We start from the raw sequence: 25,185 nt of genomic DNA, 5'->3' as shown, positions 1-25,185 counted from the left end.
CATCTTTATTTGAAATGAATGGTTTCCAGAGACACAGGGTTAGTCCTACCGCCCTGGCATCACTACAACAAGACTGGTGAGCGGCTCACTCTCCACATGGACACAGAGAACAGATGGCCCCGGGCCAGGGCCCAGAACAATATATACAGGCTCAACAGGAGACCCATGTACAGCTCAAGAAAACCAACCAGAACACGAGGAGAGGCAGGAGGCAGCAGGGAGCGACACAGCCAGAGCCAGGTTCACCCCAGGCAGGGCACTAGTAGCCTGCTGCTTTGGGAGGGAGGGGGAGGCCAGGCAGAGCTCCTCGCTTCTGCCAGCAGCTGCCCAAGCCCCTGGCTGGAGCAGAGGGACCCACTGATGGCACACTGCACTGGGGAGGTGGATTATGCCAGGACAGGGGACAGTGGGGAGAGAGGGGCAATGCTAACACAGACCCGTCTCCATCAGTTTTCTGCCAACTCAGAAAACATTAACAAAATTGAGGGAGGGGGCCTGGCTGCGTACGAGGGAGGTGATCCCATGGCGAGGCTGGGTCTGGTTCTCTGCCCTCACATTCCAGCATTGGCTCCCTCTGCTCCCCGCAGCCTGCCTCTCCCACCCCCTAGGAACAAGCCCTGCCCCTGACCCAACAGCTCTCAGGCTGCAGTGGTCCTTCCCCACTGGTTTGAAAACACCATCCTGCCGCAGCAGCAGAGCTACCCTTTCTGCCATGCCAGCTGCAGCCTCTCAAGGGGATGCTAAAGGAAGTGAGAATTAAAAGCCTCGGGGCCGCTGGTCCCAGATGACACTCTGCCATATTGTGCGGTTCCTGCCCTGAGGCAGGGGGAGAGAGGGGTAGTGTCAGGGCTGGGGGTAAGGGAGGACAGGACTGGGCAAGGAGAGCTGCCATGGGGGCTCTGCCACCCCTGTGCTGTGGGGACTGGCCCCAGGGAAGACGGCTCACCCAGCAGTCGGAACAGGAGGCAGGGCTGAGCATGGGGGCCATGGACGTAGGAGAGACCTGTAATGAGCAGGATGGGATGTCCAAGTCCAGTAACGATGAAGAGACAGCACTGCCGCAGCACCGTCCCCTCCCACACTGCATGGCCCCCGCCCTGCAGCGGGAGGCAGGGAGACAAGGGCTGGAGCACAACCAGCCCAGCAGCACCTTGCTCTTAGTCCATGTCGTCCTCCAGGCTGCTGAGCCGACTGTGCTCCTCGTAGATCTCCCTCACAGCCAGGATGCGGTTCAGCATGCTCTCCAGCATGCTCCGGTCCATGGGGATGACCGAGTACCAGAGCGGCGACTCAGCAATGCATGAACGTTCAGGTTGCAGGTAGAAGACATCGTTGCGGTTCCGCAGACTCTCAGGGCTGTAAAGAAAGAGGAAGGTGAGCCCTGGGATATCAGTGCCAGGGGCTCAGAAAGCCTGGCCTGCTCTTCTGGTTATGGGGGGAAAAAAAAAAATCAAGGCTTGTCACAGCCTCTCATCCTTTGGCAGGATGAGGACACGAGCTGAGTCTGCAGCTGCTCACTCAGGACTAAAGCCCCTAACTAGTCAAGCACCAAGACTCATACTGCACACTCCTGCCTGTCTGGAGAGAGGCAAGCAGTGGGAGGGACCAGAGAGAAGCATTCTCTCAACCACAGTCTATACAAGCAGCACAGATCCTGGGCAAGGTTCACATTCAAGTAGAAATGTTTGGAGACCAGCAGTCACTCCACAGGGTCCCACCAAAACTGAGAGGTGGCCCCAAAATGGCACATGCCCCTTCTCCAGAGAAAGCCTCACCATTTGGAGAGATAAAACTCATAGAACTTGACAGGACATCGGAGTGGGTTCATCCTGTTCTCCCGCTGCTCCAGCATTGGTACCTCCTCCTCCCGCTTCCGCTTTCCAGAGCCACCATCTACAGAGGGGGAGAGAGCAAGATCACATCTGGGATCCAAAGGGGGGGGCTGGGGGATGGACAGAGATGCTCCAGCAGACCCTACCTCGGCTTTTCTTCTGCTTGGCAGGAGCATAGTAGCGGATGCTCACCACCTTTGTCATGCCACGGGCCGTGGTGCACTTGCGGGACTGACGCACCACGTTGGTGAAGGAGAGCTGCATGTGCTCCTCCGCTGTCTGCAGCCCAAAGAACTTGGTGTTGAAGAACATGAGGGTGTTGAGGAGCACGAAGGGTGAGTAAACACCCAGCTGCTTGCACTCCCAGAGGTGCTCTTCCTCAACACGTGAGAAAACTGTGTCTGCAACGCACAGAGGAAGAACCAGTCACATCAACTGTGGCCTTGTGGCAATGCCTTCACCCTGCCCAGGCAAGCTCACTGCAAAAGACTGACACTTCACAACAACATACCCTCTTCCATGAGGTTAATTCTCCAGAGTCATCAGCAGAGCTAGATGCTGGCTCTGCCCAGCCACGAGCCACCCCACAGTGCAGCCAAACCACAGGTCAGAACCCAAATCACTCCTAATCGCTCATCCCTATAGATGGCCACTAAGTGAACTCCAGATCATTGCTCCACCACACAGTGTGAGATGAAGGAAAAGCAGCAGGCAGGCCTAGACACACAGGTCTGGAGCCGAATGCCTCTGCCTGGGACAGCCAATACGCAGAGGTGAGGCTGGATCTGTGAACTAACCCCTGTCAAGACAGAGCAGGGAAGGCAGCCCAGATCACCGCACCACGACAAGCCTCTGCAGAGCTCCAAGTTCATCCACTCACATGGCAGCAGCACAGCAACCCTGGCCAACCTTAGCACAGCGTGCAGGGCTCGCCAACATACTGGGAACACAAAGGCATGGGACAGTGTGCCTCCCAGCTTTGTATCATCTTTGCCAAAGGGTGGAGATGTCACTGTAAGCGTTGTAAAGATTCAAACAGTCCCAGGACACAAAGCAGCTGTGCTCTGCTCCCAGCTACCCTGACTCTGGGCAACAGAAGCTGCTGAGGCGTAAACCAGGCTGGCTCTGCTGGCAGTATGGGTCAGTATGACCCCAAGACACAGAGGGACTGTGCTGCCTATGTCAAGGAAAAGGGTTGAGGCTGGGGGGAGCATAATCAGACCAGAGGATACAAGGCTAGAAGCACAAACTGGGTACGCGTGGTGATTGAAGGTACTCTGGAGACACGTACTATTTGGTAAGATTGTGGGTTGCCAGCCACTCAGGGACTTGTTCAGCTCCTGCACGAAGGTCAGGTAGTAAAGGTCTGTAAATATATTCACCATACGATTGTTCTCGAGCAGGTACTAGAAAGGACAGAACACACCATCAAGAGAGACATGGCAGCACCCGGAATACAAACCCTCCCCAGAGAGCCCAGGGCACACATGCAGAGCACCCTCCTGGTACAACCAGAGCTCCTAAACCCAGCCACTTCTGAGAGCTGTGAGAAAAACCCCAACCTTTGCATGGCAAAGCAGATTTGGTGCTGAAGAAGGGACTGAGTTTGGGGAGATCTCCCTGCCCTCCTCAAGGATGTGCAAGAAGGGAGCAAGGCTGGGGAATAGCTGCCACCCTACCCACTGGGCTTGGGAACAAAGACCAAACCAGGTGGGCTGCTGTCCTGGGGCAAGGCACTGAAGGGGAGTCCAGTGAGCCTCTCTGAGTTCCCAGAATTCAGAATAAAGGGTAAAAGCTCCCCTCACCAGATCTGACTCCCAGGTCTGACTGTGGAGGACTTGAGGGCAGCAAGCCCTCCCTCACCTGCTGGATGCCAAGGCAGAGGTAATAGATGCTGTCCGGTTCATAGCGCTCCCCATTGGGCCGTGTTATCTCCTTGACAAACTGGGCCAGGCCGTAGTTGAGCTCAGCTGCTGTGCAGGCCAAGATGTCTTCCTTGATCCTCATGGGCTTGGCTGTGGAGACAAGCACAGCAGCCTCAGACAATAGTCTGCAAGGCCAGGAGCACCTCAGCTTCTGGGACATTTCTGTCACTCCACCCCATCCAGGCAGGGCACTTACGGCCGAAGCGTAGCTCCTCTCCCTTGCTGGTCTCTCCCCCTGCATACTTGGCTTGCACCCAGGACTTCCAGGCATTCACGCCATATGAGTAGTTCAGCACTGTGCAGCTGGGCTGGCTGCTCATGGAGTCCCGGGAACAGCTTTCAGAGAGCACCAGACGCTTCTGCCCCTGCAGAGAGGTGTACTGTGAAACTGGGCACCTGCCTGGGACAGACACAAGAGTCCTGGCCAGACCTGCTGGCTGCCAGCTCCCTCGCAGCGTGCCTGTGCCCATGTCATCCTTCTGCTGACAGCCAAGCCAACAAGGCCCAGTAGTTATGAGACCCACAGGCAGGAGGCCAGCTCTCACATGACCTGTGGCATGCAAAGCTCCTCCAAAGTGACAGGCAAGTATTTTCATTCAAGGAGTAGCCCACAGGCCAGGCATGCCCTGGAGGGAGAGGGCACAACCTCCCCAGCACGCCAAAGCCTCTAGCACCACTTGTACATCCCAGACAGCAGCTCCCACTCCAAACCCAAAGAGCTTTAGGCAGGCAGTACCCACAGAGAGCTCACCTTCCGGACAGCACGAGGCAGATCTTGCTCTGCAGACACCTCCTCTGGTCCCACCAGCCCACAGTCAAAGAGGAAGTCCACACTGGGGTTGATGTCTAGAGGGTCTGAAAGGAAACACAGGCAGAAGGGCTCAGTTGAGACCTCTCATCCTGTCGCTGCGCTGGTCTGGTTCTTACAGCAAGATGAAGAGGGAACACAGCCCGACACTTCTTACCCTCCACCCCTGCCTGGCATGAACTTCTAGCTGTAGCCCAACAAAGGAAATACAGCTCTGGCAGATGATGATAAGTTTTCACAGACTAACCAGAGCCCTGCATTCTCACCTCTGACAGTTTTTCGTTTGTTTTTTAAAGCTGAGGAACATTTTTCATCCCCTTGTGCCAGGCCAGCACTGGAGACAGCCTGGCACAGGCACCCCAATTCTGTCCTCTGCAGCTAGCATCCTGCCTCAGCACTGCTGTGGTCGTGCAAGTCTCTGCCCCTTCTTCCACCTTCTGCCCACTAATGGACACTCAGCAATTCTTCTGTCTCCCAGGACAGACAGCCTGTCTAGGTCTCTCTCTTGCCTTGCTGGATCCTCTGGAATCATCACCCATAAGCACACCAGCACCACTGCCCTGCTCTCTGAGCTGTTAAAATCAGTTTCTCGTTCCCCCTTTTTTGCAGACCTATGCTCGCAACAGGTCAGTTAGTCTAAACAGAATCATAGAATCGTCTAGGTTGGAAAAGACCTTGAAGATCATCCAGTCCAACCATTAACCTAACATAGACAGTTCCCAACTACACCAGATCCCTCAGCACTATGCCAGCCTGACTCTTAAACCCCTCCAGGGATGGGGACTCCACCACCTCCCTGGGCAGCCCATTCCAACGCCCAACAACCTGTTCTGTAAAGAAATGCTTCCTAATATCTAGTCTAAACTTTCCCTGGCGCAACTTCACACACTCCTTCAAAAGTGGTGGTCTTCTCACCCCTGCTGTGAGCAGTCATCTGCAAGACTCTCAGTTCCTGGCCTCAAGCCTGGTCAGTCAGAGGGCATGGGGAGATAAGTTCACACAGCTCTTAACGCTGCTGGCAACAGTCAGCCGAGGGCAGTGGGAGGGCCCTGCTGCAGCATGAGCAGCCCTGCATGCATGCTTCACCCAGTTCTTACTCTTAGGGAAGTCAGCCTCCAGGTCCTGGCCCGGCTCATCGAGGACATTTGCCATCTTGACAGCCATAGCCAACACATCATCCCGTGCTGGTCCAAATAGATCACAGTCCTCCAGGAGACCCTCTGCACTCTGGTTACTCACCAGGTCTGCAATGCAAAAGTAGATCATAAACCCAACTTTCAAGAAAGTCTTTCACCTGTTTTCCCTGTGACTGCTGGAAGATGAAGTCAGGCTCCCTCCAGCAGAGTCCTGTGCGTGGAGCAGCCCCACGACATCTATGCTTCCCTGGACAGCAAGACATTGGATGTTTGTCCTCTACCCACCACATCCCTGGTTACTGGGGCTTGAGGAATGCAGCCCCCAAACAAAAAGACCTGCGAGGTCAGGACTGATAGTCTTCTGCTGGGAAGCTGCTTTAGGTAAGAGCCTGAACAGGCACCTGAATAAACTAACAGTGCTGCACATGTGCCACAAGACTGGCACCCCCAAAAGAGAGAGCGGCAGACACCGCTCTTTGCTGCAGCTCTTCCCTCTCGGTACTTCCGCAGCAGAAGTTGAGGAACTGCTCTTCCCTGCTTCCTTTTGAAAGGCTTTAGGAGAGCTGTGATCCAGGCAGATGCTCTAGCTCCAGGAGCCAGGAATCCCCACGTGATGCCAGCTTTTGGGCCAGTCCCAGCCATGGCAGAACCTACCGCACAGGTCCGAGGAGGCCTTGTCCAGTTCCTCAGCCTCTGCAATCATCTCGGCCATGGCCAGGATGTCAGCCTCCAGGGGATTGGAGGGGATCTTCACCTTCAGTTCCTCAATGGTCTCCACAATCTTATCTGTGCTCTCCAGCGTGGTGGGCAAGAACATTGGCACAGGCACCTGTCGACAGCAGCACACCAGGCAGAAAACTGACACTCAGCCGACTGACGTAAAAGCAGAGGCAGAAGAGGACGAACAGAGAAGCAGGGAGACTAGAGCAAGGCAGGATCGAGACAGTAAGAGAACACGAGCAGGTGGAGTGTGTCGCTTACCGGGACAGGCATGGAGAAAGGCACAGGTACTTTCTGGCAGTACATATGCATAGGCACAGGCACGAAGATCGGGACGGGGATTGGCAACACAATCACCTGGGGCTTCCAGTCAGCCTCTGACAAGAGCAAAAGTATGTCAGTGAGCTTGCTTCCAGCAGCTCCTCCACCCAGCCCCACTGCGTACTGCCATGCCCTCAGCCATTCAGCACCACGGCCCCTCCAGCCACCAGCTTCTGTGACTCGTGGGCAGAGCTGGAGCAGCAGCAAGTCAAACAGGCCTGCAATAAGAAAGGCTTGCCTTAGCCAGATGTGCAAGCCCTGCTCTTACGTGGCCCTGCTGAAAGGTCTAGTTGCCTTGCGTATGCTGGAGACCACACACACATGCCTGACAGGAACTACACGGTGGAACCTGCTCAGCAGATGGCCCCTCAGACAAGCTGTCAATCTCCAGCGGAACAGGAGCTGTCCCACAAGAGGTGGAGTGCTCTCTGCATCTCTCCTTTTGCCTCTGATGGAAATGGGCTCCCTACCTCCAGCCCTGACGTGTGTGCCCTCCACTGCCCTGAGGCTCCTCAGCAGCGTGACAAACACCAAGCCGTTCTGTACAGCATTTCAGGCTGGATTCAACGTTTAGTCTGGAGCAGGGACATGCCACTTGCCTTTGCAAAACTCCCCTGTAATCCTGCAGTTACGTCTTGTTTTCCTACCTGTCTGACATCCTTTGGACTTCATTTCTATCTTGCAGGAAACGCCCCGGTTCTGCATCAGTGGTTTACACATGGCAGCTTTGTTTTTCCGAGGAGTGGCTGGAAGCGGAGGGGGTGGGGGAGGTGGCGGCGCAGCTGGAGACATCTGGGCTGAGGAGGTCTTTGCTGGCAGCTGAGGAAATGCAGAAGGCACAAGGTTAGTGTCTACCTAAGGCAGCACCACCTCTTCCCAACCACAGGTACAGCTGGAGAGACTCCCAGAGCACATCCCAGAGCCTGGCAGTCCCCAACACACACACACATACACGCATGTGGATGCTCCCACAGTCAGACCCGGCCAAAGGACTGCCAAGCTGCAGCTGGCAGGCAGCAAGCCTGTGCAGCATCTCTGCAGCAGCCAGCAGGGAGTCTGGCACTGGTTGCTCCTGCCCCACAGGACAACAGGAAACACAGTGGGATAGCAACTGTATCCAGGCACAGGGGAGATCTGTGCAGAGGAGCCAGGGCCACAGTAGCAGGCTGTTCTGGAGCCCATCATCAGTTCCTGAGGAATGGTTATTCTTCCCCTTTGCAGGAGATATGCTGATGCTGCCCTCCCCAGCAGCTCTGATAAGCTCCCACTACCCAGACATCTTAACATGCATTGATTGTAGAATGAAATCTCCCTGAGCAATGGCAGATCTGTCCTCTCTTGTGCTATCTTGCAAACTTCTACCTCCAACAGGCCTTACCATGTTAGTCTCTGCCTTCTGTTGGGAAGGGGCAGGTACTTTTGGCTCTGAAGTCTGACCTGTAAAGAAAGCAACAACTCTTAAATTCAAGAGCTCTCGGGCCAACAGGTCCCACTGCTGGGACTGGAGGTGGCAGCAGCCAGAGGGCAGGGACAGGCTCCCCAGAAACTGCTCCTGGCCCTCCAGGAACAGTTAATGTTTCCACAATCTCTAGCCCTAGCAGCTCATAAGACACTACAACCCAAAGTTAAGTAATTCCCATGTCATTTTGTGCTCCCTTGCAGTCCACCCCATCCCCATCACAGCAGGTCAGGAGAAATCCCAGCCCCTTGTAGAGAGAAGAATCCAGGGCTCTAATCCCAGCTCTGCCTATTGGCTTGCTGTACCGAGCCATGGCCCCTCCCTGTGCCTCCATCTCCCTGCTACAAATATCTTGGCAAAGTGCTTCGAGATCCCTAGGAAGAAGGTGACAGAGCTAGTAGTAGCATTACAAGGTATTCCAGAAAGCAGAGACAGCTTTGCCCCAGCCCTAGGGATGCAGTTCACTCCTGTAAGGAAAGAGGGAATCACCTGCATATGAGAGACGTGCATGACAGACACTAGACTCAGGTGGTGACAGTATCATCATGGTTTAGATAATCCCAGCTCATTTGCTCTTCAGAGAACCTGCCCCCATCTCAAAAGAGCACCTTCATCCAAGTCTCCTGTGAGCCCTGGTTACCCATGTGGCTGGGAAAAAGAACTGCCCTCTACATCACTGACTAACCGTGGGCCATGCATGGAGACACCTGCAAGTAAAGCATCAGGTCTCAGCAGCCAAAGGGAGTGGCGGGTCCATTTGCACCTCCTTATTGCAGACAGGCTCTCCAGGAAAGACCCAGACTCCCAACACATGGGCATCCCCATTTGTGCAGATTTCCTCTGTCCTGAGGAAATGCAATACAGCTCTTGAGCAACTGGAGACCCAGCAGAATCCACTTGCTGACCACCACAGGGGGATGGGTAAGTTCCAGTTGGAGGAAGTTCCCTAGCCTGCAGCTGAGCACTCAGCCATAGGATCTGCAACAGTCTCAATGGATATAAGAACTCCCCCTGACCAGCCCGAAGGAGATGGGCAGCTGGTCTAGGTGGGAGACATCAGTAGTTCAAATGAGAAGAGAGAAGCTGTAAGAGGATGAGCAGAGTTTCTGCTGCAGCGAAATCAAAAGCAAAGTTGACTGCCCCACAGGCTAGTGATTCAGGACTAAGTGAAACAAGATCCTCCTGCCATAAAACTCTGTGTGCTACATGTCCAGGCGTCCAGGAAAGCTTCAGCTTGTTCTTTACTCTCATCCCAACACCAGCAAGGAGCTGTCAAAGCACTGCCTGCACCAACCATGACTTCTGGCCCTCTGTCCTCTTCAGCTGGACAGCCCTGTGCAGAACCAGTTCCCCTTGGAAGTCTCTGGACACAGTTCTGTGGCAGAAGCTCCTCAATCCCTCATTACACAGACTGTTCCCAGCACTCTCAGGATCACCAGGCTGGCAGCAGCCACAGGGTCACAGGAATGAATGGTTTTAAGCAACCACTGACTGCAAGAGAAGAAGCAAGTAGTCAGTAACTCTGCCCAAAATCCCAGCCTGAAATCCAGGTAGTCCCTTGTGAGCCAGCAACATGGTGGCCAGGTCCACAGGAGACCCTGGATGGACCAGGCAGAAACTGTTCCTCACTATGCACTGACAAGCTGCTCCTCCCAAAATCCCCTGCACAGCGTGCTGGGCTGGAAAGCTCTCTGTGTAAGCACACAGCCAGCCCTGGCTCCAGCATCCTTCCTTTGCGAGCTGAGCAGTATGCCATGGTCCCTGGACAAGGATGTCCACAGCTATCCCACAGCTGGCAGGGGATGGGTGTGCCAGAACACACAGAGGGCCCAGTGCCACCAGCGGCATTCACCAAGCACAGCAGCTGCTGGGACAGCTTGAGTCTTGTGCTCAGCTGAGTGCTCATCGCTGCTGATGGGCTTTTCCTTGCTGCCCTCAGAGTCCTCTGCTTCCCAGGGCACAGAGAGGCCGCTACAGCACAGTGAAGGGTGATGCACAACGCACCACGTGCCAAACAGCAGAGGTATTGTGGGCCTCCAGAAACAGGGTGAGGGGTGGGCTCAGACTCTTGTGGTTGGTGGTGGTGGAGAAGGTACTTCTCAGTCTTGTGTTCCAAGGCTCCAAGGAGACAATGGCCAAATGGTGTGAAACATGCTCCTCTCTGTAGGCAGAGCTTGCTTGCTGTGCCTGTGTCCCAAAAGCATTGTTACCAGTCCCTCACAAGCAAGATGCCTTGGAAGCAGAGGACAAATAGAACAGCATGGCTAGGGCTGTGGAATAACTTGCTGAGCTATAGGAACGAGAAAATTTAATACCTCTTCCTCCCATGGGCAGCAGGACAGTCTGTGCTCCATCAAGCAGACTCCCCCTGGGCACCCCCGTGCCAGCAGAGATCAACAGTTCCTTATCCAGGTCACTCCAGTGTGCTGCCACTTGAGCCGTCACCTCACATGGCCTGTTACGGAGCGTGGCTCCTGGAGGGCAGGTTGGGACTCCCCTGGCTGGGGGAACCTGCTGCTTCTGGCAGAGCAGCTCTGCTTTGCTGTCTAAGCAGCACTGACATCCAGGGCTTCCCCCTTCTTGCAGTCAGCCCACTGCTGTCAGGAGAGGAACCAGGAAGAGTCTGGAGATGGAGGACGAGGTCTCTCACAGGAAGGTCCTTGTCTTGGATTCCCCTCCTTGGCGCACCCTAGTCAGGGTTTTACACCTCATGAAATCCCAGGGAGGGCAGCAAAGCCCTGAGCCTGTGATGCACGTATCTGTCGAAGCTTGATGCAGTGAAGAGTCCCACCATAAGCTGCGGGCATTTTAACTAGAGCACACAGATTACCTAGAAGATCGTGGCCTATGAAAGACCAAGCAGAATGAAACTACACGAGTGTCCGAGCGCCAAGCGATGTCTTGTCACTGTCACTATGAGCACCTTCCATCCTGAGGGATCCCAAAGCACTTTGCAATCTTCCATAAGCAACTGGCTCAAGTTAATGATAGGAAATGGGGCAACAGGCAGTGAAAATCTCCTCTCCAGCTGGAACTCCACGGATGCAGAATGGGGTTATCCGGGACACGGGGTTGGCAACTCCCCAAAGCTGCAGCGATCTTTGGGTAAGTGGTAGGACTCCAATCTAACATCACATGACAGAGTGCCTCCAGCAGCTCAGCGCTCCCTCAAGATCGTTCTAGGTTCAGTTCTGGCTGAGGAGAGCCCACCTACAGCATCACCAGCACCACTTCCTGCAGCACCCTGTGTTTTCCTTGAATGTTTCCCATCCAAGCACTGACCTGGCCCAATCCTGATTAGCTTATGAGATCTGAGAAGGTCACAGCTCGGAGGTGGCGTGGGGCTGCAGGTGGATTATCATGCCAAACCACACTGTCCCCTAACCCTGTAAATCGAGCTCTCCGCTGGCAACATGAGGATGTTAAATCCCTGAGTATCCTCGCTAAGTGTGAGCTACAGGCAGCACGCTGGCACCGGCTCCTCCCGTCTGGGCCCTGTGTGTCATAGAACCATAGATGTTAGAGATGGAGAAGCCCCATTAGGTCCCACTCCGTGCTTTCCCCCCCAAGGGCCAGTGCAGGATTGTTCCCTAGCGTCTCATCCAGTCCCGGGCAGGAAGCTTCCACCCCTCGCTGTTCAGTCTTCCCTGTGTCTCTCGGACTGAGCTATGCAGGTCCCCTCCCTCCCTCCTACTCACTGTTCAGCAGGCTCTCGGGCCCCTTCTGCGTGTCCAGGTTGGGCTGGTTCTGTTGATTGTAAAATCGCAGCAGACACTGCTGGTTGCAGAAGTGTTTGATTTGCCCCCGCCAGTGGATGGTTTCCAGCAGCTTCCCCTGACGCTTGCAGGCATGGCACCGAGCTGCCTAAAGCCCGCATCAGCAGGAGAGAAACAACGAGTAACTAACCACACCCCCTCCGAGTGCAACAAAACTCTCCAGTGAAAGGTGCACATAGCAAGGTGCTGTGAGCTTCCCCACAGCAGTGCCCTGCCAGTGCCAGCCGGGGACTCCAGCGGTGCGAACTTCTCACAGCAGCACTAGCCGCGGATCCAGCACTGTGAGCTTCCTCAGTGCAGTGCTCTGGCAGGATCAGCTGGGGACTCCAGCTACGTGAGCTTCCCCGTAGCAGTGTCCCGTCATTGCCAGGCAGGACTCCAGCAGTGCCAGGTTCTCCGCAGCAGTGCCAGCCAGACTCCAGCAGTGCGAACTTCCTCAGTGCAATGCCCACTTATCTGGGTGCCGTGCCCACCACAGCACTTAGCACAAGCTGCCAGTGCCAATACTGACCTTGAAGTACCAGAGCAAGTATTTGCTTTTGCAGTCTTCACTACAGAAGTCCCAGGTGCTGCCCTCCAGCTGCTCGGTGACCGCCCGCTGGCAGGTCTGAGAACAGTAGGTGCAGGTGATGCAGCACAGGCCCAGGTTCTTGGTGAAATCCTGTTTGTAAAGAAGCACACACCCTGCGGAGAAACAATAGGAGTGAAACCTTCCCAGGATGAACTGGGGGCCTCCCTGACCCAAACATGACCAGAATCCAGGTCTGCGGAGACAACAGAGCACACGCAACACACTGTAGGGAACAATCCAGCACTGGCCCCTGGGGCTGGGATAAGATGGGACCTCATGGGGACTTGCCATCTCTCACCTCCATGCTTCTAGGAAGAGTCTGACTCCAACCTCCTGTGTGCAGGAACCCAGCAGGCAGGGCAAGGCCAGGTCAGGCCAGCCCAGACGCAAGAGCGTAGAAGTGCATGATGACAGGAGGAGCGGAGCTGCCACCTGCTGTCTCCCCAGCCCCCAGAGAGAGAAAAGCTGTGAGAAAGCCCTCCCCAAGGACACAATGAACGGTAAAGATCTTGCCCTAGGGCCTGGCTGGACAGCAAGCCATCCCCACAACAGTCCTCCCTTCACTGCATGGCAAGGCTCTCGCCCCAGGGCCTGGCTAAGACAGTCTCCCCTCTGTTCCTCTCCATGCTCTCTTCTCCTCCCCCAGCATGGGCTGGCATGGGGGCTCTGCCTCTCCCCTGCCTCCCCCAAGTACCTTCGCTGCAGAAGTTCTTCTCCACTCCAGAGAAACGGATCTTCTCATGCAGCAGCTTCTCCTGCTTGCAGTGCTCACACTGAGACACCACCCCGCGCAGCCGCTTGAAGTCCTCACAGCAGTCCTTGCAGCAGAACTGATACACCTTGTCCTGCCAAAGAGACCGCCACCAGGTCAGCCAGGCTGGCAGGAGGTCCCCACACTTCTCGGGGAAGCAAGAGCAAGACTACAGGGCTGAGCCAAGTCCCCAGCTCTCCTGGCACAGGGTTTGGCAGAAGTGGTCTCCTCCTGCCCTTCTGACATCCTGCTGAACATCAGGAGCGCAGCACGGTCTCCAGGCACATCTCTGCGGCTAAGGCATTCAGAGCACTGGTGCAGAAGGAGCTCTGCTTTGAGCAGGGAGAGGAAGGAGCCCTGCCATCCTCACCAGGGTTGGCCTCCACCTCAACATCCCCCTGGGGAAAGTCCTCACCTGCCAGTCTAGGATCTCCGGCTTCCCGCTGAAAAGATTGTGGCAGTAATGGCAGTTGAGGTGGATCCCACCTTCCGGGCTGGTGCGCTGCAGGAGACAGAGACCACTCATGGAGGGAGAGGCACACAGAGGGCAGAGAGCACCCGTTTCACACTGCCACCACCTCCTGCCTCCTTCACTGTTCACAGCACTCCGTCTGCCCCTGCTCAGACCTGCGCTTGCTGCCGCTGTCAGTGACTCACAGTCAGTCCACCAGATCATGTCTCAAGCTCCTGGAGAGCAGATTCTTGAGCAATTTCACTTTGCCTCCAGTGTCCGGCTCTTCTGAGGAAGGCAAGCTTTCAAGCTGCCACCCCTCTGGATTTGAAAACATGAAGAGATGGGGGCTCCACTACCTCTTCTGAGAATTTCTCTAAAAGATCTTTAAGCACAGGTGCCTGGTTTCTATTTTGAAGGTAATGCAACTTACAGAATTCAAGCAGCTGTTCTCATCCCACCTTCCTCTGCTAGATGAAACAGTCATTTAGCACTTGGTGTCTTGTCCACAGGGATATATTTATTAATAAAGTAATCTTCCTGGCTTTGTTTCTGATTACCTCAGATAAGGTGTTCTGTGAGTGCCTCAAGTACATGCATTTTTCAAGCCCAAGGAGAGTTTTTCTGTCTTTTTTTCAGCATACTTGCAATTTTTCTCCAGGATTGAAAATAAAGTGTACATCGGATGAACATCCTTCCTATCCATGCAACATTCTAGGTAGCTCTTTTGCTTCCTAGCCCCCAAACTTTGACTCCCTGTTCCTCTGCTTGTACTTGCAATAACTTAATTAATCCTTCCCTCTGTGGCTGTAAACTGAGATGCTCATACTGAATGGCTTATCTGCAGTAAACCCAGGCCCTTTTCAAAATCCTTACTTTCCCAGGATTTACATCCCCACACTCCTGAGTAAAGCTGATACAGGATCTTGCACTGAACTGTGTTTAAGCTCACACTAAGAGGAACCAGCCTTGTCAAGCAATCCAATTGCTTTGCTTTCTATGACTGCCCTGACCTCAGCATGAGTTAACACTTCACCAGTTTTTGTTTCATCTGCAAAATTTTATCATGCTTACTTTATTGCCAGACGACTGATGAAAATGTTGAACTCCTTGGGCTTAATACTGATCCCAAAGAAGCCATCTTGAAATGTTCTCTTCAGTGGTTTTCCTTTGACAAGTGTGTTCTGAGATCTGCCAGCAAGACAGTTCCTAATCCACGTTATGCATGGGTTTAACTGTATATTACAATGCTGATTTTACATAGCAATAATTCAAGTTAGGTGAATTAGGTGAAGTCCCTGGTGACTGGAAAAGGCGAAATATTGCACCCATTTTTAAAAAGGGTAGAAAGGAGGACCCTTGGAACTACCGACCTGTCAGCCTCACCTCTGTGCCTGGGAAGATCCTCCTAGAAGCTGTGCCAAGGCACATGGAGGACAGGGAGGTGATTCAAGACAGCCAGCACGGCTTCACCAAGGGCAAGTCCTGCCTGACCAACCTAGTGGCCTTCTCTGATGGATTGACTACATCAGTGGACAAGTGAAGACCTACGGATGTCATCTATCTGGACTTCTGTAAGGCCTTTGGACATGATCCCTGACAGCAACCTTCTCTCTAAATGGGAGAGAGATGGATTTGATGGATGGACTGTTTGGTGGATGAGGAATTGGTTAGACGGTCACATCCAGAGGTCAACAGCTCAATGTCCAGATGGGGACTGGGACAAGTCATGTCCCTCAGGGGTCCATATTGGGACCAGGACTGTTTAATATCTTCTACGCCACTTAATATCAGTGACATCAACAGTGCAACTGAGTGCACCCTCAGCTAGTTTGCAGATGACACCAAGATGAGTGGTGCAGTTGACACACCCAAGGGACAGGATGCCATCTAGAGGGACCTGGACAGGCTTGAGAAGTGGCACCATGTGAACGTCATGAGATTCAACAAGGCCAAGGGCAAGGTCCTGCACATGGTTCAGGACAACCCCCAATACAGGCTGGGGAATGAAGGGACTGAAAGCAGCCCTGCAGAGAAGGACTTAGGGGTACTCATGGATGAAAAGCTGGACATGGGCTGCAATGTGCACTCACAGCCCAAAAAGCCAACTGTGTCCTGAGCTGACCAAAAAGTAACATGGCCAGCAGGTCGAGGGAGGTGATTCTGCCCCTCTACTCTGCTCTTGTGAGACCCCACCTGGGAGTACGGTGTCCAGCTCTGGAGCCCTTAGCACAGGAAAGGCTGAGAAGGTCCAGAGGAGCCCACAAAGATTATCAGAGGGATGGAACACCTCTCCTGTGAGGACAGGCTGAGAGAGTTGTGGTTGTTCAGCCTGGAGAAGGCTCCAAGGAGACATCAGTGCAGACTTTCAATACTTGAAGGGGGCTTCTAAGAAAGATGGAGGAGGACAAATTTTCTAGTAAGGCCTGTTGCAACAGGACAAGGGGTAATGATTTTAAACTAAAAGATGGTAGACTGAAATTAGATATAGGGAAGAATTTTTTTACAACGAGGGTGGTGAAACACTGGAACAGGTTACTCAGAGAAGTGTTCAAGGTCAGGTTGGACAGAACTCTGAGCAACTTGATCTAGTTGAAGATGTCCCTACTCATGGCAGGAAGGTTGGACTAGATGATCTTTAAAGGTCCCTTCCAACCCCAACTATTCTATGATTCAAGTCTTACGAAGTCTACAACTGTTAAAAATCTACAGTTACCCTACTAACACCATTTGTGATCTCAGCAAATTATTACATCAAAAATTTATTTTAAAAAAAACCACCCCAAAAAAAACAACTCAAAAACCACAAGAAAAAAAGACAACCCCCAAAACCAAGTGCTGCAACTGAGAGTAACTTACTCTCTACCTCTAGATTTTCTGTTTTCTCAGTTGTCCAAGGCACATCCTGGCCTAAGTTTCCCAGGTCTTCCCAGCTGTTGCTTTGTTCTTTGACAACTGTACAAACCAAATAGTCTTCCTTTGAATACCACAAACATTTCACATATGCTGAAACTTAGCATCAGAAGATTAAAGACCACCAGTCAAACCTTTGAAGATTATTAAACATGAGGTATCCAGGACTGCTGGTTGTGAATTTTTCAACAACACATCCTAGAAGACTTAAGTTCCTTAGTGCTGCCTGGCTCAGAGGGCAGCTCTGCCCCTTTCTGCCCCACTAGCAGGTGCCCACTGTGCTTTGCTCGCTTACTTGCGCTCTTGCTCATGCCATCATAAGGCCACCACATCCCAAACCACTCATGCAGCACAGCTCTGCACTGCACTCCTGCTGGGCATAACCTGGTAGACAGGAGCGTATTAGAGCCTACCTTATCCCAATGGAGGAAGGGGGACATAGGGCCAAGACTGAGTTATTGGCAACGACAGTCACTGCAACTGCTGTGCTCCAGCAAAGACTTTCTTATGGACCCTCCCTGAGGAGCTCGAGGAAGGTGGAGCCTCTGCTAAGTGTGAAAGGAGGCATGAGATCCACAGCTCAGCCCAGCATGAAGGATATTTCAGTACCTGGAATTTGGTCCAGCAGCTGGGGCTGCAGAACTGGTAGACAACCCGGTCTGTCTTGTTGTAATAGCAGGGTTCAGATAAACTCTTTCTGCAGAAGCTGCAGGGTCTAGAGGGACCTGAAAAAACAGATAGCAATCAGTGAGGGCGGCAGCACAGGATGTGGGACTGGATTCTGAGGATGGCATGCAAGCTACTCACTCATCCTCAGCCTGTCAAGTTATTATCAAAAAGCAAGGGACAAGAACACCAGGAAACTAAGACCACTAGATTCTGCTAGGACAAAAATGTTAAACACAGATGGAGTGCAGAGTGGTTCAAGGAAGTGACCCTAGCTTTACAGGAATTTGGACAAAACAGGCTGCAATACTTGCACCAGAGACCATACCCATTCCTGGACACCCTGGTACTCCACGTAATGGAAAGGGCAAAGCCAGCACAGCACGGCACTACAACTGCTTCCTGCATTCTCAAGAACAGCAATGTATAATACCCCTCAGTATTAAGATGTCTATATGCTGCAAGGGTTCCTCCCTCTCCAAATCTCCTTCCACTTGTCTCACTGGACCCCTCCCCAGGCAAACAAGATGCCTTCTTTCCCGTCTCATCCACAAGCAATAAATAGTACCAAGGAAGGTGTTAGAGTGGAAAGGTGACCAATTCCCTGTACATAGCTGCTCTTACCAACCAAGCCCGACTGCTTCACTTTGTGGGAGGTAGTGCAGCAAATGGAGCAGAACAGACCCATCTTGCCACTGCGATCCACATTGGGCAGCATGTCGAAGTTCTTGCACAGCGTCTTGCACCACATGCATGGGTAGACCCGAGTGTTCTTCTGCAAAGAGAACAGAGCAGAGCTGCTAGGGAGATCATCACAGCTGGCAAGGCCCAACCCTCATATCCCACCCCACTACTGTACCCACCACAGGGCAGCTCTCCTGCAGGGAATACCTGATGCCAGAGCCAGGCTCATAGTCTGCAGGTTCAGGCAGTGGTAGCAAAAAATGCTGCCTTCAGCACCTCACCTTCTCATTTCAAGGGTACCTTGGCAGGAATACAGAGCTTGGCACTGCCACCAAGACAGTTAAGTGAAGCCTGCTCAGGCCATGGAGGAACATATCCAAACAAGCTTTGTGGAGACATCCAAAAGAAGCCAGCGCATGCTCACTGCATATATCAGTGTCACTGCATAGTCCAGCTTATTGAGTGCCTGACCCATGCTCAGGTCCAAGATGGGCCCCGTGAAGAATAAATATATTCTGTTTGCCTGCTTCAAAGTTTCTCCACAGAAATCTCTTAAACGTTTTGTCAGCAATAAAATCCCAGGGGGTTCAAGTCACCTGCCATTGCATGAAATGCCCTGTGCCATACCAAGCAAAGGAGCTGTGTGCCAACAGAGACCCCCCACCCCATGCAGCTGACTTCACACACCTTCTTGTAGCTGTTAAGACAGGCAGAGTTGCAGAAACGTTTTTGCTGGCCTTCATGGAAGAGGTATTCCAGGGGCAACCCCTTGTTGTAGATGTAAAGTCCACAGTTGTCACAACAGTTGGTTTTCAGCCCCTTAGTGGCCCGGAACTTGGTGAAGCAGGCATCACTGCAGATACGGTGAACCACGCTCCCATTGCTGACTTCATGCTGGATCTGCAGAGACATCACTGCTGTCACTCCCCAAACCACCATGTGCCTCCTTCCAATGCATATGTGCCACTACCACCACAGCCCTTGGGGTAACTGGCTGTTACACTGAAACTCGGGCAAGTGCCATACTGGAAACTGGTGTGAACTGGAGGCTGGGCTCCCTTGCCAAAAGTCAGCAGAGCAACTGGGAGAGCAGAGTGGCAGGAAGCAATGAGCTTCAGGGCAGGGAGAGCAGAAGCCTTATTTCTTCTGCTAGAATAAGGGCTGGTTCACAATAACAAGGAAGGACCTGGGAGTAAGCCTGCGCCAGCTCAGGGGCTGAGTCCTCACACCATGGGAGAACCTGGCAAACACCCTGCAGTGGTCCCAGGCAAGGCCAAGTGTTGCAGGACACAAGCACCTCATCCAGGGCATGGGAAAGACAAGGGATTTGTTTACCTCGCCAGGTTTGTGGCAGACGCTGCAGCGGCTGGTGTCCGAGGCATCTGCAGACTGAGGTGCTGGTCTGTGCTGCTGGGCCTCGTAGAGGGAGAGGCAGACAGAGGTACAGAACTCGTGGAAAGAGCCACCTGAACCAATCTGGGCAACCACAGAGTCCTTGGTGTTCCAGATCTCCCTGGGGATCAGGAAGGGATGTGTTAATGCAGGGACACAACAGTCCAGCCATGGAGGGACGGGATGGCACACTGCAATGCATGGGACTTTCTGGTGTTCCAAAAGGGTGACAAGGACTATCCCACAGCACCTTCTGCCCCAGCCCTGATGGGCAGGGCCTGAAGATGAAACATGTGGAAGGCTGTTTGGAGAGGAGTCTGTGATATGGGGCACTGAGCCTGGGGACAGTCAGGGAAAGACCATAAGGTAAAGGGGGTGTAGGGAGCATGGGATATGTGTGTGTGAAAAAAGACATGGGGCAGCAGCTGGCAGTGGGCAGGAATGATGTGAGTGAATGGGAAGCATGAAGGTCACAAGGATGCCAACTGGCAGGTGGGGCTGTGGGGCAGGTGAATGGGGTCACAAGCATGGGAGCACTGAGAAAAGTGGAATGAACACACACTTTTTACAGAAGGTGCATATCTTCTTGCCAGGTGGTTTTTTTGAGAAAGTGGTGAGACAGGAGCTGGAGCAGAAGAGCTGAGGAAGCCCTTTACGCTGGTAGGCAGTTTGGCCCTTCTGCAGTGGAGTCCGGCAGTTGGCACAAGTCATCTTGGTGACAGTAGAGCGGGCAGCTCGCTGAGCCATCTGAGTGCGTAAAGACATGCGAGTTGAGCGTCGGGTACGAAAAGGAACAAAATCCTCATCATTGGGATCATCCACCATTGCATCAGAGTCTTCATCAGAGACTGGGACTGCAGAGAGAAAGATGCACAGAAATCCCTCATTAGGAGTTGAGACAAAAACCTCTGCCATGAGACATACACTGGGGCTTTCTGGGGTTACCTTTCCAGAGTCCCTTTACATGCTTTGTACCTGTCTGGGTGGAATGATAAAGGGACCCTTAAAAGATATTCTTTTGGAATTGGAGATGAGTCAGTTCTTTAAGTGAACTGGGCTTAAGTACAATTCCTCTCTAAGTCGTCATGATTTGCAAAGATTGAGCAGAATCCCAAAGTGTGAATATTTACAGCAGAAAACCCTCCAAGAACCAGAAGACCTTAAAGGGAACAAGCTGGATCCCCAGTCTCCAGCACAGGCAGGCAATGAAGGAGCAACACACAAATACTAGGGAATGGCAGGGTAACACTCAATATCTCAAACAACAGAGACTTCACATATTTCTGTGGGAAAATCTGCAAAATGCAACCTTCCTTCAGACAGCCTGCTGCCATAGAGACAAAAGAAGAAAGTTCCTGGCTGAGGAGATGGAAGATGGATTTCCTGGGAGCAACCCCAGAGCCTCATCCTATTACTTGGTATTTGGTGTCCACACATCACTGTAAAACCTCCCTTCAACATAAGTGCTCTGCGAATGCAAGGCAAGTACCCCAGAACAAAGACTCACAGGGTGAAGGGACCTGTCCTGTGTAAGAGGAAAGTCCGCACAGAAGCTCCAGAGTTCACACTGAACTTACAACGGGCCTGGGCCCTGCTCTCTGGCTGAAAACAGGCATTGGCCAGCCCTAGTTACTCACTGCTCTCTGAGGAGTTCACAGTTTCAGGCCTGGTAGTTTCTGATCTTCTGGCTCGTTCACTTCTTTTCTGCTCCTAGAAGACATTCAGAAAACACTTAAGCTAACCATCTGCTAGGACAACCATGGATGAATATCCCCCAGAGCATGGTGGAATACCAACTTCTGGGATTTGCTTTCCCAGTAACTAGGCTGAAAATGCATAAAACCCCATGGATACCTGACCAGAGCTGGCAAGATGAGCGTGAGTGGGAAGTAGGCTTATGAGAATGACATTCCAGCTGGGGGTAGCAGGGACACACTGAAGCCACATGACAGCACTGTGGCAGTGCACAGGGATCACTCCATCACAGGAGACATGCAAACTCCTTCACAGAGGGCTGATGAGACAGCCAGTGTCCCTCAGAGTTTGACAACAGCCAGCCACCCTCTACGCTCCTGTAGCATACATACTTGCCTGCATTCTCCTCACCTTCTCAGTTGGCAGTTCGCTTCCCTTCCCAGACAGGCCTTCTCCTAGAACAGAAGCACAGAAGAAGCTTGCATCTAACATCTTGCTTTTTTCCAGCAGAAGAGGGCAGGTGTTCTTTAAATGCAGCCACCCTTTGGGTCAGTCTGCACATGAAGCCTCAGACAATCCTGGCTAACAAGCACAGTTCTGGTGGTGATCAGGCACAGGAAAGCTCCTAAAACCACCACCTGTAGTTAGAGATCCAAACACACAGCTTGGGAGGAGTCCTGTAAGGGAGAGACCTCCCTGCATGGGGAAGGTGTGCTGGGCAGTTGTCTGACTGCTTCTGACTGAGACTGAGCATCTCCTGAGGGTGGCCTGACTGAGCAGAGGGACTTTGTCTATTGGAAACACCTTCTCCTGGTGACCCTCAGTTCCAGGAAAGACTTTAGTGATGAAGAATGTGAACCAACCTGATGCACAGCACAGCTTTATCAGGGAAGCTCCTAGCTGGCACAAGCATTGAAAAATCAAAGTTAAAGCTATGAAAACCAGAGCAAGAGCTTGTGTGCACCAAGGGAGCAGCTTCCAGAGCATTATTCCCTGTAAGCAAGATGTTTTCCCAAAATCTATCCCGTCAATAGCACTGACAATTTCCATAGCAGAGGACAATGGGAAAAGTCAGAGCAAAAACCAGAGTCCAGCTTCAGCAGTGTGCAGCAGGATGAGCTCCTGAGCAAAAGGAAGCCAAGTTCTGCAGAGATAACAACTTACCTGCTGCCGGTGAGGCTTCCTGTGCTTTCAGTATACTACTTTCTTTAAGTGAGTTGTTCCCACTATCATCCCCTTCCTCTGCCTGGTTTTCCTCCGTGGGCTCAGGGGGCAAAGCTGCAGTACTGTTGTTGGGGCTCAGTTCCACCTCTGCTTCCCCTGCCAGCCCTTCCCTCTGCATGGGTGAGCTCTTCCTTGGTGCCTTCAACCTGGTCTTCTTTGTCTGTTTAAGACTGAGTTGGGGGGGGGCCATTGGCGGACTTGAGGATTGTGCTGTGATTTCTTCCACAGCTGGGGCACTGCTGGGGTCCCTGGATTCAGGAACAGGCTGTTGAGGTGATTCAGGGGTGTTGTCATCAGACAGTGCAGGAATAGCAGCAGCACTATCTTCCTTTAGGTCCCCAGAATCATTTTTTGGTGCATCTTTCCCTTCTTTCCATGTTTCTGGAACAAGGGCTTCTCTAGAAAGGGCAGAGGAGTCTGCCGGTCCATGCTCCACATCCTGGGAGGGATGTGCCTTATACAGCCCATCCATACCCTCTGATTTATCTAGCTCCATTAAGTCAGCAGTTTTATCCAAGTCATCTAAGACTTCAGGTTTCTCCAGCATATCCAAGACACTAGGTTTATCTAGAACAAGGTTGTTCGATTTGTTTAGTTCAGATACACTGTCTGCTTTTGCTAGAAGGTCCAAGTCCCCATCTGCAGTCATCTGCTTAGATTGATCCCAGCCAGGGGGCTGAAGAACTGAAGCTTCCTGGGTAGAAGCTGTTTGGGAACCCAGGAGATTTTCCCCAAACTCCATGTCAGCAGGGAGATCACCAATAAGTGGTTTGTCAGGCAAGGACAGGGGGTCCAAAGATCCCGAAAATTCACTGGAATCCATTTAGAAGATGACAACTGGAAATGAGAAACAGACTTGCAAGTTAATGTAAAGTAGTCTAACACAGCACATGGATTGTCCACTCTTTTGAACACTGTTGAAGTAAAACAAGGCCCAGTAATTACTGCTAGCCATAACCAAGATATCAGCAGATCGATCACATCTACTCATCATGTTACAAAACTCTAAAGCCAAACAGCAGCAGCAGGACACAGCTGTTCAGTACAGCAGACCTTTGGGAACTCTACAGCCTCCACACGCCTCACCACAGCATGGCAAACAGACTCGCTTATGCTAAATGACACAGTGGGGTATTAGAAATGACTCGAGTACCAATTCAGGAGGCTTCATAGAGTTGTTCTATGGTGTGCAATACACCCTTCCCTGCCCTCCTCTCTATCTCACCAGACCCAAAAAACATGGTTTGTCCTTTCTCCTGATCTGTTCTCATGGAGCTAATACAGCTTTTATTTTTAAAGTATCTTTTCTCTTAAACATAATGGCAAAAAAGAACTCCTTTACAGTTCTGTAACCTGTGCCTTGAACAAGATACAGGATGACAAGATGCACGAATTTTGTCAGAGGACAGATATAAACCATGTTATAGTATAACTACAGCTACAGCATAGTCCCAAAACTATGTGGGCTGATATTCAGACACAGAACAATTGCAAAAGCTTAAGTTAGAACTAGGTGGAATTCTGGAGAATGACAAGAAGAAATGGGGTAAAGCTCCTGGACAAGCTCAAGCATAAAAAAGGAAGCCTACAGAGGGCGGAAGCGAGGACAGATAGGCTGGGAGGAATACAGAGAAACTGTCCAAGTAGCCAAGGATCAGGTTAGGAATGGCAAAGCCCTGATAGAATTAAACCTGGCCCAACAAGAAAATCTATAGCTATGTTGGTGATAAAAAGAAGGCTAGGGAAAATGGGGGCCTTCTCTGGAAGGAAACAGGAGACTTGGTTACCCAGGATATGGAGAACAATGAGAATCTCAACGACTTTTTTTCCCTCAGACTTCACCAACAAGTGCTCCAGCCACACTACCCAATACAGAGAAGGCAAAGGAGGGGACTGGGAGAAGGAAGAACCACCCACTGTAGGAGAAGATCAGGTTCGAGACCATCCAAGGAACCTGAAGGTGCAGAAGTCCATGGGACCTGATGAGGTGCACCTGTGGGTCCTGAGGGAACTGGTGGATGAAGTGCCCTACCCAAACCATTCTATGATTATATGTTAAAAGCATTCATAAAAGGAAGAATAAGTAACAAAGTAGACACAAGCATGCAATGAGTGTCAAGAAAAAAGACCAGTGTGACTTTACAGGGCACAGACAGCACACTTGCACAGGAAGATGCGATGCTGACTGCAAATATCACAGGAACAAAGTTACAGCCCAACTCCTCATGGTCGAAATTGTAAGACAGAAAGGGCAAGACTTCGAGATGGGGAAAGCAAGCATTTATATCAATGATTTATACCCCACCCCCCCAAGAGATAATCATTGACAAAGCTGACAAAGGAAAAGGAGAAGGAGCTGGAGTCTATAAGTGGTAAAACAGAGTAAGACTTGAAGTAGCCTCATGTCGCCAAAACAGGCTGTATGTAGACACTACAAGGAAGGCACTAGAATCAAAAGATGTGGCACCAACTTATCCCCCCCATAAGAGTCATTCTAATCCTAAATTTGGAAGTGTTTTATGCCCTGAAGCAGAAGCTTCAGTATTCCTGTCTATTGGGTCTTACTATGGGCATAACTCATCGGTACCAATGAAGACGGAAGCCTGAAATAATTTCACTGGTGATGGCTGATTAATTCTTCCTTTATAACCTTCCCTCTGAAAGGACAACCAAGTCTCACTTCAGAGATGTGCAGCAAGTTTCACCACTAAAGACTTCGGTGATTCCTTTCAATTTCTTTAGTTATAGAGGAGACAAAGCTTCTAGAATGAGCCAATTCCAGAGCAATGTTTTAGGGTGGCTACAGAAAGAAGAACAAAGCGAGATAGAAATAAAGACATCTGAAATAAAGGTCCTAAGGA

The 25,185-nt window shown here is 51.9% G+C and overlaps 1 protein-coding gene across 2 annotated transcripts; it reads right to left on the bottom strand.

Annotated features, from left to right (window-relative positions):
* Positions 1-23,638, bottom strand: ZMYM3 (zinc finger MYM-type containing 3). 2 transcript variants are annotated; one of them, XM_026848393.1, is made up of 24 exons: positions 22,265-23,638; positions 21,512-21,555; positions 21,043-21,115; positions 19,968-20,259; positions 19,349-19,526; positions 18,701-18,913; positions 17,954-18,104; positions 17,273-17,388; positions 13,715-13,801; positions 13,243-13,393; positions 12,489-12,661; positions 11,900-12,065; positions 8,121-8,179; positions 7,390-7,561; positions 6,683-6,798; positions 6,356-6,530; positions 5,663-5,809; positions 4,509-4,612; positions 3,954-4,122; positions 3,696-3,847; positions 3,124-3,238; positions 1,979-2,233; positions 1,776-1,893; positions 1-1,356 (listed from the first exon to the last, which is right to left on the bottom strand). In XM_026848393.1, exons 1-24 carry the CDS (start codon positions 23,145-23,147, stop codon positions 1,158-1,160), a joined length of 4,308 nt encoding a protein of 1,435 aa, XP_026704194.1. In that variant the 5' UTR covers positions 23,148-23,638; the 3' UTR covers positions 1-1,157. The 2 variants fall into 2 exon arrangements, with proteins under 2 accessions (XP_026704194.1, XP_026704195.1); XM_026848394.1 differs by lacking the exons at positions 11,900-12,065; positions 12,489-12,661.
* Between the last annotated feature and the right edge of the window lie 1,547 nt (positions 23,639-25,185).

The sequence above is a fragment of the Athene cunicularia genome (genome assembly GCF_003259725.1).
Source record: "Athene cunicularia isolate RWA chromosome 4 unlocalized genomic scaffold, athCun1 chr4_part3, whole genome shotgun sequence".
Lineage (NCBI taxonomy): Eukaryota > Metazoa > Chordata > Aves > Strigiformes > Strigidae > Athene > Athene cunicularia.
The sequence above is the reverse complement of the archived record's forward strand: the minus strand, read 5'-3'. Positions and strand labels throughout refer to the sequence as shown.